Below are 14632 nucleotides of genomic sequence, written 5' to 3' on the forward strand. Positions count from 1 at the left end.
TTGATTTGAGTTTTGTGTAGGGTGAGAGATAGGGGTTTAATTTCATTCTGTTGCATATGGTTTTCCAGTTTTCCCAGCACCATTTGTTGAAGAGGCTATCTTTTCTCCATTGCATATTGTTGGAACCTTTGTCTAGTATGAGAAAATTGTATTTATTTGGGTTTGTGTCCATGTCCTCTATTCTGTACCATTGATCTACCTGTCTATTTTGGTACCAATACCATGCCATTTTTGTTACTATTGCTTTGTAGTAGAGTTGAAGATCTGGTATTGCGATACCCCCTGCTTCGCTCTTGCTACTGAGGATTGCTTTAGCTATTCTAGGTTTTTTATTCTTCCAGATGAATTTCATAGTTGCTGGCTCTATTTCTGCAAGGTACATCATTGGGATTTTAATGTGACTATGGTTGATGGAATAATTATGGAAGCTGTGATCAGCTTCCATAGAAGCATTTTTTTCTCAGAAGCTCCTCAGACATTTTTGTGATTGGAGAAGACTTGAAGAGGCAGAGTTTTGTTTGCTTGTTTGTTTTGCTTTGTTTCATTGCTAGGTATAGAACCCAGGGCCTCCCACAAGCTAAGCACACATTCTACCTCTCAGTTGTGTCCCCAGTTGTGAGACAGGGTCTCACTAAGTTGCAAAGGCTGGCCTCAAACTTGTTATCCCCCTGCCTCAGCCTCCCACATAACTGGGATTACAAGAGTGTCCTACCACACTCAGTTAGGAATCAGTATTTTTGCCTGTGAAACCTTTTGTTTACTGTCTCACAAGGACTAATCAGAAAGTAATTGAGCCTGCACTGACTTCCTGAGCAATTATTCAGTTCACTGTCTTAGAACAACTGTGCAGAATATTAAAAGAGGGTAGAATAAGTGTGAATATTATAACTACTCGGTTTTATAATTGGTTCAATGTAAAGATTAGTGTCATGAGTGTTTTTCCTTGGTCTTTTTTTAGTAAGAGAAACTGTGATGTGGATGAGTTGAGGTTATAAGACAATTTTTTTTGCTCAGAACCTTAAGGCAACCCTTACCTAGTTATCTATTGTTGCATAACCAAACATCCCATAACTTTGTGTTTCATTGTTGCAGGCAAGAATAGAGTTAATTTAAGTGAATGAAAATATGATATTCAAATATATGATTTGAATAGTCTCAATGTCTCCCCACAAGATATTGATTACTCATAAAGGGAGAACTCATAATTGTGTAGTAAAGAAACAACCTTAATCAAATGATCGCCAGCAATAAGAGAAAGCAACATCATGTACCTCTTGATATCATGCACTGAGAGTGGGATATCACCTCTCTGATCTTCTTGCCAAAAATGTACAATCTCAATCTAATTATGAAAAAACATCAGAGAAACCCAAATTGAGGGACATTCTGCAAAATAACTAACCAGTAATTCTTCGAAAGTGTCAAGGTCATATGAGACAAAAACAGACTGAGGAACTGTCACTAATTGGGAGACACAAAGGAGACATTGTAACTAAATGCAAACTGGAATCATGGATTGGATTCTGAATCAGAAACGACACTCCTGGGAAATCTGGTGAAAATGGAATAAAGTTTATAGATTAGGTAGTACTGCAACAATGTTAATTTTCTCATTTTTAAAAAATATAATTGTACATTGGTTATTTAAGATGCCAACATTTGAGAAAACAGAATGAAAAGCATATGGGAAACTATTACTTTTACAAAAATTTTATATGTCTACAATTATTTCAAATTACAAGATTCACATGGCAAAATCCAGAAGAACAGAGCAAGCTAGTGTCACAGCCTGGACTTGAAGTGCTCTTGGGCTGGAGGACAGGTGGACAGGCTCCTGTCTCTACGCCAGGAAAGGGCATCCTCTCACCTCAATACGCCTCTCATTTCTTGGGTCAGTTGCCCTGTAGAGTATTCAGGGTAGGGAAGGAAGAAGATCTGGGCTTGAGAGGAAGTCAGGAAACCTGATAGAGAGTTCTGATGTGAGGATCTCTGCCTCACCCTTGGACCTTGTCCACCTTTGACCGTGGCTCCCTGGCAGGAATAGATGGACATGGACTGACAGATGCCACAGCTGCTGCTTCTGGCTTTGGTGACTGTTGCATGGGGTGACCAGCCCAGGATTCCATGGACCAGGATGGACATGCTCAATATCTGTGTGGATACTAAGCACCACAAGACAAGGTAAGTTGCAAGACCAGGTGAAGATGGAGTGTGGTCTGGGAGGAGGAAGGGGCTGATACTGACAGGGAAGAAGTTAGAGTGATGGGAAGGTCAGTTGTGGGGGGTCATAGAGGCATTAGGTGATCCTGGAGGGCCTCCCCAAAGGAGAACACTGATCTGTAGTAGTGGAGGATATCAAGCCCCACTGTGAACCACATGCTTTCCTCATACCATGTTAACAACTATGCCCAAAGGGCTTGCTTGGTATGTGAGTGGTGGTCTCCGTTTGCACAAATGAGGAACTAGGCTCTGAAATGACACAAGCTTAGGTGGCTATTAAGAGAGGGATTAGTGATACTTTCCCCAGTCTTAATTATGTGCTAATCCACAGAGCTCAGTGGCAAGGAAGAGGAGAAGACAGATTCCTCATGGTCATGATGCAGCAAACGTGCAAACAAGCCAGGTGCCCTACCCCCAGTAGGCACTTAAGAGACAGTGATAAATCAGATATGCTGGGAAAACTTCCCAGTAAAGGGGCCATTGATCGTGGCCTTGGAGGATTACTAAGAGTTTTCCAGGAAGACAAAACAGGAAAGGGCAGCATGGCAGAGGACAGCATGTACATAGGTCAGAGGGTGATGGCACAAGCGGTGGCAAGGCTTGTGTGGGCAGAGCCAAGGATACTGCTGCCCACAAAGAAAAGAAGATGAAGCCTGGGCTCCCATTTCACAGGAAAGACTACTGAAGCAACTCAGGGAATCTGAGCTTGAATTTGAACTCCAGTTGCGGGAGAGATGCTGCTATTATGGTTTGAATCTGTAATGTCCCCTAAAAACCCATGTGTTGAGGACTTGGCCTCCAATGCAGCAATATCCAGAGGATGAGGTTCTGGGAAGTGATTGGATCTGAGAGCTCTCTCCTTGTCAGTGCATTAATCTATTTGAAGAATTAGTCATTTGAATGCATTACTGAGAAGAGGTAGAAACTATAAATAGATGGGACATGGTTAGAGGAAGTAGGTTCCTGGGGGCATGTCCTTAGGGACTGTATCTTGTCCCTGGTACCCTCTTCTCTTTGCTTCCTGGCTGCCATGAGGTGAGCACACCCTTCTGCCATGAAGTTCTGCCTCATCTCAGGCCCAAAGCAATGGAGCGAGCTGACCATGAACTGAAACCTCTAAAGCTGGGAGCCAAAAGAAATCTTTCATCTTCTAAGTTGTTTTTGTCAGGTACTTTGGACACAGTGATGAAAAGCCGACTAACACACCAGTTTTTCATTCCTTTTGGTCTCCTCCTTTGCTCCCCATGAGACTTTCCATTGCTAGAGGGCTGGTGACGTTCCCAGGGACAGACGATAGAATAGAGACTCCAGGGGCTTGAACTGAAGAGAAGGAAGTCCAGAAGCCTCATGATGTCTGAGTCATTTTCAACACTTTATTTGCTATTTTAAAAGTCATGATGAACTCTAAATAACATAAAATTTTCCATTTTATTTTTTTGCGGTGCTGGGGATTGAACCCAGGGCCTTGTGCTTGCAAGGCAAGCACTCTACCAACTGAGCCACATTCCCAGCCCAAAACTTTCCATTTTAACCATACAGTTCAGAGACATTGAGAGTGTATATGAGTGTAAGTATGCTCATATTGCTGCACAATTGTCACTACCATCCATTTCTAGAACTTTCATTCTCCAAAACTGAAATTGAAACACCATCTACCTTTTTTTTTTTTTGTTACTAGGATCGAACCTAGGGGTGCTTTAGCATTGAGCTACACCCCCAACTATTTTTTTTTTTAAATTTGAGACATAGTCTTCCTAAATTGCCCAGCTTGGACTCGAATTTTCAATCCTCCTACCTTAGCCTCCTGAGTAGCTGAGATTATAGGCATAGGTATGCACTGCAGTGCCCAACTCCTCGTTTGCTTTTTTTTTTTTTTTTTTGTACTGGTGATTGAACCCAGGGGTGCTTTACCATTGAGCTGTATCCATAGCACTTTTTATTTTTTATTGCAAAGATAGGGTCTTGCTAAATTGTCAAGTCTAGCCTTGAATTTATAATCCTCCAGCCTCAGCCTCCCAAATCACTGGGATTACTGGTATGTACCACTACACCCGGTTCTTATTTGCCTGAAAGAGTCATTTGGAACCCCTCCTCTTTGCCAAGAAATGGCTCAGACACTGACCTTTGCAAGAGACAGAAGATTATAACTCTGAATAACATGGGTGATATGAGAGTGGCCTCTCACTTGGCGGAAGGTACAAGAGCTCATCTCAGAAATTGTAAGCAATTGGCTCATGATCACTCAGCTCTTTGAAATCCTAGCCTAGAATGATTTCTACAAAGAAACCTCCACCACTTTCACTGGCTTTACCAACCTTTAGTTTGCCTTCCTGGGATTGCCGCCCAGCTCCCAAATTCAGATCAATTGCAGATTATAGCTCCTCTGTTTCTCCACTGCTTTCAGGACCTACCTAGGATCCCCTAGTCTGGAACACCAGACACTGGGAGAGACAGAATGGCCCCTTGATCTCCTCTACAACCACAATGACGGCTGGTCATCTGGACAGTAGTGCCCAGACTTCATCCTGACCTGCTCCAGACTCAGCTTAGTTCTCTCAGATGAGGGGGCCTGATAGTGCCCTAATCATTGGTTTCTGAAACCTGAAGGATTGATCCCCTGGGGTTTCTCTGGCAGCCTATTCTAATATATCCACATGTGTCTTGTGTCTTATAAATAACTTGGGGATGAGATAGTTCGAGAGATCCATTGCTTCATCATTCTTACTGAGAGATTCAGAATGGGACAGGAACTAATTTGAAGTTCACTGGCAGTTAGGAAGTAGAAGTTGAATTAGAATCCAGGCATCCAATTCCTTAATCTGAGGCTGCCTGCCACCCCACCCCCGCCCCCACCATCCCCAAAGGCACTCTACCACTGAGCTGCATCCCCAGCCCTTTTTACATTTTTTTGAGACGGGTTTCACTAATTTGCCCAGGATGGCCTCAAACTTGCAATCTTCCTGACTCAGCCTCTCAAGTAACTGGGATTGTAGGCGTGTATCTCCACGCCCAGTTTGTCAGCATACTTTCTTTTCTTTAGTACTAGAGATTGAACCCAGGGGCACTCTACCACTGAGCTACATCCCCATCCCTGCTGGGAATTGCACCTGGGACCTTGTGCATCCTAGGCAAGCAGCCTACTGAGCCCCAGCCCCGTCAGCCTACTTTTATCCACAAACCTTACAAGACGATGGAATATTTTTCCCCCGGATACTAGGCATTGGACTCAGGGGCACTCTACTAGTGAGCCCTATTTCCAGTCCATTTTACATTTTTAAATTTGAGACAAAGTTCTCACTATGTTGCTGTGGTTGGCCCTGAATTCTTGATCTTTCTGCTTCAGTCTCTTGAATCACTGGGATTACAGGGGTGGGCAAGGATCCTGGCCTAATGGATGTTTTTTTTCTTCAGTGCTAGGATTCAATTTAGGGCCTCATGCATGCCAGGCAAGAGCTCTACCACGGAGCCATATTCCCAGCCCCTAGTGGACATTTTTTAAAAAGGAAAAACAAAATGTAGGACTGGAGCCTGGCTCAGGGGTAGAGCCCTTGCCTAGCATATGTGAAGTCTTCAGTTCTATTCCTAGCACTGCAAAAAAGAAGAAAAAGCAAATATGAAACATAAACCTAAAAATGCATTCCTGTGGTATCTGTTATAAAATACAAACAAACTTCTTCAGTGGCATAGTGCTTCTGTCCTTCCTTTTAGTTCTCATGTCAAATCATTCCCCTTCTCAAACCCCATCAATGAGCTTCAGTTTGGGAATTCCCTCCAGCAATTCCCTCTCTGTGTGCCTACTCAAATCTCAGCCTATAGTTTTCCCCTAAAATGACCTTTGACTCCCCAATCTAAAGAAGTCATCAAGTTGCTTTCTTATCAAGTTACTCCAGCCCTGGGTACAGAGGATAGACATCTGTCTACTGTGTTTATAGTCTGGATTTTTCTTACAAACATGCATACCTGAAGCAGAAGCTGTGTAAATGTCATTTTGTGCCAGATCCCCAGGGCCTGGGTCAGGGCCTGGCCCAGAGGAGGTGCTCCTGAAGGGAAGGGATCCAGCACTCATCCTGTCAATGAGTGCTTTAGGAGCACAAATGCAGGTCTCAGCCAATAGGGAAGGACTGGAGGCCCTTGCAAGGTATGATGGGGACCTGAGGACAAATAATTCTTAGAAGAATAAGGTGAGACTTGGTTATAAGAGAAGTACAATCAGAATTTCTAGATGGATAAGAGAAAAGTTTCTAAAAAAGCAGCACTGGATCTGTAATCCTTAGGATGCTGCCCTGGGGGTGCCTGACAAGTTTCTCTCCAGCAGCTAAAGGAAATCAAACTTGGTATTAAGAGTACTCGGTAGTTTCTAGAGCTGGGAGGACATGTGATATGACATGGCATGTGCACAGGCTGGCACTCAGAAAAAGCTCAGAGTCCTTTCCTCCCCCTACTCTGAGGCTACTTCCTGATCCCCAAAGTCCAGAGTCCCCATCCCTGTGGGTCAAACACCTTCCTGTTATCACCACCTAGTCATGAGGCAGCTTCAGTTGGGGCTGAAGATATGCTAATGGTCATCCCTTGCTGGTTTTAAGCTTCCAGTTCACCCTAGACAGATACTCTCCAGACTGGCTACAAGATGATTGCCTGACTCTGTCCCTCTCTGCTGACCAAATGGCCCTAGCACCCAGGTTCCTGGGCACATTGATCACTTTGTCTTTCAGAGCAGAGCTTTGAGGCATAATAAGAGGCAGGGGCTTACCTAGGAACTGAACTTGAACTCCAATTCAAACCTCAATTTGCTGTTAAGACCTCAGGACTTGGGACTGGGGAGATAGGTCAGTTGGTAGAATGCTTGTCTCACATGCATAAGGCCCTGGATTCAATCGCCAGCACCACACACACAAAAAAAACAAAACAAAAAAAGACCTCAGGGCTCAGGGGCCTGGTGGTGGGACAAACCTCATTCCTGCAGTGGAGGAGCCAGAAAGTCCAGTTAATGATCAGCCTTCAGGGCAGGGAGTGATCCTTTCTTAAGGGCCTCCATCTTTAGGATTGCTAAACAACTGGCCCACCCTTCTCCAGTCTAGAGAGCTTATAAATGGGAAGGAGGGCCTAGAGAGGTCCTCTACCTGCTGAGGTCTTCAGTGAACATACCCTCCCTGCCCCAGGTTGTCACGGAATTGAGGTATGGCTCACTGATGAACCCAGGGAGAGGGCAACAGGACAGGAACAGAGGTCTCCTGAGAGCTGGTCTTTTTGCAGGCCCTTACGGACCTTCTTGGCTGATTTTCCTCTAGTGATCCAACTGCCTCTTCTGGATCCTTCTCTTCTTCGTTAGGTCCAGACCTGTGGTATTCACTAGCTTGGGCCTCTATCTTCTCTAAACTTCTTCCTGCTGTCCTCAGGCTGGTGGCTCCCACATCTGTGTCCAACCTAGGTACTTCTCGTGGGGCCATACACCTGGCAAAACAGCTCCGTGTTTCCTGCTGGCCAAATCTGCCCTCCCCTCCCCTTTCCCACCAGAGGTACCAACATGGGCTCAGAGGGTTAAAAAAGGAAGGCTTCTGTCCTCAGCTGGAATGGGTATGTGGAAGGAGTCTAAATTAGTTCAGGCTTTCAGAAACTGTCAAAAGATACTGTCAAAGGGGAGGGGAGCTTGGGCTCTAGAACAACTGGAGCTCTGATCAAAGATTGCAACTTTGCAACTTTGTGGTTGGAAGTGTATGACACCTGAGCTGGTAAGCTTGGAAGTCCTGTAAGTTGGGGACATGGGAACTCCTTATTCTCTGTTGCTGGCTTGGAGGGTAGAAGCTGTATTCTAGTATTCACCCTGACATTGACTCTGCCTTGATTTTCTTCCTTCTTTCCTTCCGTCCTATCTTCCTTTTGCAGTGCAAGGAATTAAACTCAGAACCTCACCATGCTAGGTAAGTGCTCTATAACTGAGCTACACCCCCAGCACTTTTTATTTTTTAGTTTTGATATAGAGTTTTACAAAATTGCTGAGGTTGGCCTTGAACTCGCAATCCTCCTGCTCCAGTCTCCCAAGTGGCTGGTATTAGAGGCTTGTGCCACAACACCCAGCTCTGCCCTAGTTTTCTGGGTCTCATTCTCCTCATATCAACAGTACAGGGATGGTGGAAATGAAGGAGATTATTTCAAAGGATCTTGGTAGCTCAGGTTGCAAGATTTGCAGACTTGGGTTTTTGGGAGAAAAAGAGTTAAGTGGAGCTTGGGAACTGGTCTATAGACCTGCATGCCCCCATGCTGGCAATTGAATTCAGGGCCTCACTCAGATTAAGCAAAGCACTATACCACCAAGCTGCACCCCCAGCCCAGGCCTATGCTGATAATCCACCACTTCCACCCTCAAGGAGGCCTGACTTGTGCTCATGTGCAATAATTAACTGCTGAGTGGCCTTCGTGCGAACCCAGATTCCACTCCTGGGCTTCATTCCCACTGCTTGTCTCCTAGGCCACTAAACCTCAGCTGTCCCCTGGAATAAGTCAAGAGGAGTGTGAAGCAGAGCAGAAGCCTGAGCCAGTCTGAGAGCACAAGGGCCTCTTCTCCCAGGTAAGCCACTTGCCACCCCCTCATCAGAGGCCACACAACCTCTGGAACTCCCTGCATGTGGTAAAGTATTTGCTGAGCTGGGAGGGCCCTCTGTTGGCAGACAGCCCAGAGAATCCATAGGTGGAGATTGAGCACCAGATCAGAGCACAGCCTGCCCAAGGTTAAACTACAAGTTAGTGCCATCCCTGAACTAGAACCCAAGGGCTTTGCCCTTCAACCCAGCACTGAGTTCTCAACTCTTTCTGGGGCCACCAGCAGGGTGGGGGTGATGGCAGTGGTGGTGGGTATCACAGTTGGACCAGGTGAGATTAGAAAGGTGGGGAGGGGTTATGCAGAGGGAATGTAGATCACAAGGAGAGCGAGAGAGCTCTGGCTTCAGAAAGCAGCTACAGTGAGACTACTATGCCCAGTACTGTGTTGGTTTCCCTCAAGGGAGCTTCAGCAGGGGACAGGTGCCAGGGCTAAAAGTCGAAGGAGCTCTGGTCTGGACTTCAGGGTCTAAAGTCAAACTTGGGTTGTCTCTGCTGTGGGGCATGACCCTCAATCTGGGCCCAACAGATTCCACATAGATTAAATTGGCTATCATTTGGTATTGTTTATCCTCTCCCTTCATCTTTAATCCCCAGATGAGGAAACAGCCTTAAGATAGTTTGTGTTTGTTTCCTATGGTCAGGCAGGGGTGGAGTGAAGGCCAGGCGGGTTGAACCAACCATTTCTAACCTGTGCTTTCAGCAGCCAGGCTTTGTTTCCCCTCAGGAGCCAGATGGAAGATGTACCTCCCAACAGTACAGATTTCCCCACCTGGCCTTCAAGTTCAGTAAATGAGTGGATTCACAGGGGCATGACTGGCCCCTGGAATGAATGAATTAGCAAGGAGAGATTGGATGAACACAGGAATAAATAGAGGAACGGCATAAGGAATTGAGCAGGGAGGAAAGTGGGGTGGGAATTCACCTCCAGGCTAACAGAGCCCTCCCATGCAGTCAGCCTGGATACCCTGTGACATGGGGCAATGCAGAGGCAAGCTGAGCTTGTGAGCAGGGAAGGCACATCCAGCAACCTGGCGTGTGGAAAGTGGGTTGCAAGGACAGAGTTGGAAAAGATTTGTGGGAAATAAGTTTGGAGAATTTCAGGAGGGCCCAGGCAGCTGATAACTGGTGGAATGAGGGGAAGTCACCTCCGGAAATTTGTTTTCTAAGGTCAAAGGATTGCTATGATGATTGAGGGGATGCCAGTTTTGTGGCAGGGGCTTCAGGAGTCTCCCAAGGCCCCAGGATTGTTCAGCTGGCTGTCCCCATCAGCCTCTATAAAGTTCCCCAGGACTCCCAGGGTGTCTAGGAAAGATTTATTGGATTAGCTCAAGGACACAATTGGGAAGGACTGGAACCAAGGTTTGAACAAAAGAAAAACCTGGGCATGGTGGCTTATACCTATCATCCTGGCTATTCAGGATGCTGAGACAGGAAGGTCACTTGAACCCAAGAGTCTAAGACCAGTCTGGGCAATTCAACAAGATCACAACTCAACGAGCCAACAAAACCCCTAGATCTACAGCTTATTTGCAGCTCTAAGACTAAGGTATTTTTGTAAATTTTTACAGTCACTTGGTGTCAAAATCTGACCTGAAATTAATGTGAGGTCATGATTTTTATTTATCCCACCATTTTAACTATTTCATTATAAAATATATACTTGGTTTTCAGGTACATGTAAGTCCTATTAGTTTATATTACTGCTTATAAAATCCTAAAAAAAATTAACTCTAAAACATTTGCCTCCAAGGGTTTTGAATAAAGCATTGCGGATATATGCAAGCGCTAAGCTGTTTCTGCACATTGCCAAAGTCTCACCCCTTGGTTGCATCATTTGATCCTCCTGATCACCTGGAGAACTCAGAGAGGATCCAGGCAGGAGTGTTCCCAATGGGTGTTGTCTGATCCGCTTCTCACTGGGTCTAGGAAGACAGGGATTGGAGGTGGCACATGATCCACTATTGGAGGCTCCACCCCCCTGGCACTGAGTCCAGTGCTTGAGGCTGGTCTTGAGGCTCCACCTCCACATTACTTGGAGCTACTGACCACAGTTCTTTCTTCAGGGATTGACATGGCCTGGCTGATGACAACACAGCTGTTGCTCCTAGTGTGGGTGGTTGCTTGGGGTGCCCAGACCAGGGTTATTCGCGCCAGGACCGAACTTCTCAATGTCTGCATGGACGCCAAACACCACAAGGAAAAGCCAAGCCCCGAGGACAAGTTGCATGAGCAGGTGGGCCAAGGGGAGAACTGGGGTGATACAGGGCTGACTTAGGAAAAGGAAGTCAGAGATGAGATATCAAGCTCCACTCTGTGGTGGAGGCAGACAGACCCACCTGAAGAGACTCTCTTCAGTTTGCACAAAAGGGGGTGACACACATTGTATGCCAAACGTCAGTAAAGTGTCAACAGCTCCCTTCTTGGTTGTTGAGCTTCTGCACTGTATAAATAAGGAAGTAGGCCCAGAGGGGAATCTAGAAAATGGAGTTGAATAGACCCAACCTGGGAATTGGATTTGGATTTCTGGGTTTTGATTGGGAAGGACTCCTCCAAAGACCAGAGGGAAGAAACTACACTGCGCGTAGTGGCTCCTTTCTGCCAGTCTTACACAGCTCAGGACGGGTGGGCCTCTTGCAGCTACGAGGCTGGCTGCCAATTGTTTGGCTTCAGGCATCTGGCAAACATTTGTGCTATGACTTGTGAACTCACTGGACCTCAGGTCTCCTTCTGACAACAATTATTTTGCCACAACCCCTTTCATATCCTGGATCTAGCCAAACAGTGAAGACAATCAATATGACAGCATAACTATAAAGAAAAAGCCAAAGATCAGCTACTTGGGAGGTTCAAGCAGAAGGATCACTTGAGCCCAGGAGTTTGAGACCAATGTGGGAAAGAGAGGGACCCTGTCTCAATAAATAAATAGGAAAAGAAAAAGGAATTGTAACATGTCTTTCAATATGTAAATGTTCATTTTAGCTCCATTAGCAGGTAATGACCACGGTCCTTTTTGCTCTTGTTTTGAATCACTGACCCACCACTGCCAAGTGCAAACTACCAAATCTTGGCTACCTTGGGTAGCCTTCACTTTAACTTATTCAGCCTTTATTTATTTTTTTAAAAATTTTTATGTGTTCTTTTTTAGATATACATAACCTTCATTTTTAAAAGTGTACATTCTAATATTTTACTAAGTTCTGGGTCAAGGATTTTCATTCACTCAATAAGTATGTATTAAGTGTTTATGTAATTGTTCCTATTCTAGAGTTACAATATAGCTTGTTTCCTCACCTTCAGGTTTTTGCCACCTCCTCAATGAGGCTTAATTAAGCCACTATGGGGCACTGCAAGTCACCATCCAACTCTCCTGCTTTGTTTATTTTTCCAAAGCAATTATTGTGTGATAAGTGTTCATCATTGGTTTTGTGGTGTATGTGCCTGTGCGTGTGTTTTGGGGGATTGAACCCACGGCCTTGCACATGGTAGTCAAGTGCTCTACTTCTCAGTTATATCCACGGTCCCAGTGGTCATTATTACATCACTAGTTCCTAGACAAGTCCCTGGGTTAGAGTATGCAAGAGCTCAGTAAAAATTTCAATTAATGAGGGCTGGGGAGGTAGCTCAGTCAGTAGAGTGCCTGCCTTGCAAGCACAAGGCCCTGGGTTCAATCCCCAGCACCCCCCCCCAAAAAAAAAAAAAAAAAGATTTCAATTAATGAATTTTTAAGGACTGCACCTCCTGGGCTCCTACAGCCTCTAAGAAGCCCCTCCTCAAAGGGGGTCCTTTCAGCAAATATTTATTTCTCTGAATGACGTTGAAATTTTGTTGGGAAATCAAGGACTGAAAGTAGGGAGACTGCAGACGCAATATTCTGACTGTGGACTCAGTTCCATATCTCCCCCTGTGCAGTGCAGTCCCTGGAAGAAGAACTCCTGCTGCTACTCCAACACCAGCCAGGAAGCCCATAAGGATATTTCCTACCTATATGGATTCAACTGGAACCACTGTGGAGAGATGGCACCTGCCTGCAAACGGCACTTCATCCAGGACACCTGCCTCTATGAGTGCTCCCCTAACTTGGGGCCCTGGATCCAGCAGGTATGAGTATCTTCCCAGCATCCCCAAATTAGCAGAGGAGCTGAGTTTTCCAGATACCTCTGCAGGCTGCGCCTCCAGCTCTGGTTCTATTTAGGACTGAGTTACTGAGGTTCTTAAGCCTGAACCCTTCTCCACCCAAATCTGCTAGGTGAACCAAAACTGGCGCAAAGAGCGGATCCTGGATGTGCCCCTGTGCAAAGAGGATTGTCAGCGTTGGTGGGAGGATTGTCAAACCACCTTCACCTGTAAAACCAACTGGCACAAAGGCTGGAACTGGACCTTAGGTGAAGGCTGGGGTGGGGCAGGGAGGAGGGATTCAGAGGTGAAGTTGTGGGAGCTGGTATGTGAAGATTTTGGGTGGCAGGGTTGGCAGAACCAGAGGTAGTTCTTGACGCAGTGGCTAAAGGTTTTCTGTCTTTCCTATAGGGTATAACCAGTGTCCCGTGGGAGCTGCCTGCCACCCCTTCCACTTCTACTTCCCTACACCTGAGGCTCTGTGTGAGGAAATCTGGAGTCACTCCTACAAAGTTAGTAACTACAGCCGAGGAAGTGGCCGTTGCATCCAGATGTGGTTTGACCCCGCCCAGGGCAACCCCAATGAGGAGGTAGCCAGGTTCTATGCAGAGGCCATGAGTGGGGCTGGGCTCCCCAGGGCCTGGCCTCTCCTGCTCAGCCTGGTCCCAATGCTGCTCAGGATGCTCAGCTGAGTTCCTTTTTTTTCTTTTGATACCTGGGCCTCCCACAGCTCCCAGCTCTTCAGTTCTTGCTCCAAGGTGGGGCCTCTGAGAGCCAGTTTAAATAAAACAGACACTCCGCATGTGTCTTGTGAATTATTTGAGTATGAATGGGAATATGATTGTTTTGCTTCCCAATTCTTATTGACTGAGTTCAGTTAGACTTGGTCAATACTCAGCTCTGATACTTAATGTGAACTAGTCAGGTACAACTGCTCTTCTAACCTAGGACATGTTCATAGATCTCAATTTCATTTTTCACTGTAGTTCTAATTTAGAGACAAACCTAGGATTTTACCATTTTAAATTGGATCCCAGCATCACAGGGGTGACCACTGTATACTGTGCTCAGCAATATTATAGAAGAGCTGGGGAAAGGAATGCCCTGCATGTTCTGTGTGGATGGCTTAGAAGAGGGCAAGGGGGCCAGCAAGAGCCATACCCCCTGTCAGCTAATGCCCACCAGGGACTGTCTGCCAGACACTATCCTATATTTTGTATTTATTCCAATAAAGTATAAATACTATTGTTGGCATTTTACATATGTAGAAACAGTCATAAAAATTACATGGATAAAGTCACCCCTGCCTGAGACTTGGGCTTCATCCCAAGCTCTCTGACTTTGGAGAACAAGCTCTTTCCCCAGTGGAGAGAGTAAACATGTTTCTTGAAGGGATAATGGGTCTGTGTCTAACCAGAAGAGTTGGGCCTGAGCTGGTCTGGCAGATCTAGGATTGGAAGTCATTGCAGGCAGTGTTCCCACATTAAGTATAGTGTGTAACAGTCGTAATAAGTCAGTTTATATTACAGCAACATTCCTGTTATCCAGTGGTTTAATACAACTAAGGTTTATTTCTTGCATAAGCTACCTTTTTTTTTTTTGGTACTGTGGATTGAATCCAGGGCCTGCACCACTGAGCTATACCCCCGGCACTTTTTCTTTTGTTTTGAGTCAAGGTCTTACTGAGTTCCTTGGGTTGGCC

The 14632-nt window shown here is 45.6% G+C and overlaps 1 protein-coding gene across 2 annotated transcripts; it reads left to right on the plus strand.

Annotated features, from left to right (window-relative positions):
* Positions 1 to 7340: 7340 nt before the first annotated feature.
* On the plus strand, positions 7341 to 13732 carry LOC124959825 (folate receptor alpha-like). 2 transcript variants are annotated; one of them, XM_047518259.1, is made up of 6 exons: positions 7341 to 7396; positions 8687 to 8785; positions 10881 to 11050; positions 12727 to 12915; positions 13064 to 13199; positions 13342 to 13732. In XM_047518259.1, exons 3-6 carry the CDS (start codon positions 10889 to 10891, stop codon positions 13620 to 13622), a joined length of 768 nt encoding a protein of 255 aa, XP_047374215.1. In that variant the 5' UTR covers positions 7341 to 7396; positions 8687 to 8785; positions 10881 to 10888; the 3' UTR covers positions 13623 to 13732. The 2 variants fall into 2 exon arrangements, with proteins under 2 accessions (XP_047374215.1, XP_047374214.1); XM_047518258.1 differs by lacking the exon at positions 7341 to 7396 and adding an exon at positions 8104 to 8138.
* Positions 13733 to 14632: the final 900 nt, after the last annotated feature.

This window comes from Sciurus carolinensis, chromosome 11 (genome assembly GCF_902686445.1).
Source record: "Sciurus carolinensis chromosome 11, mSciCar1.2, whole genome shotgun sequence".
NCBI lineage: Eukaryota > Metazoa > Chordata > Mammalia > Rodentia > Sciuridae > Sciurus > Sciurus carolinensis.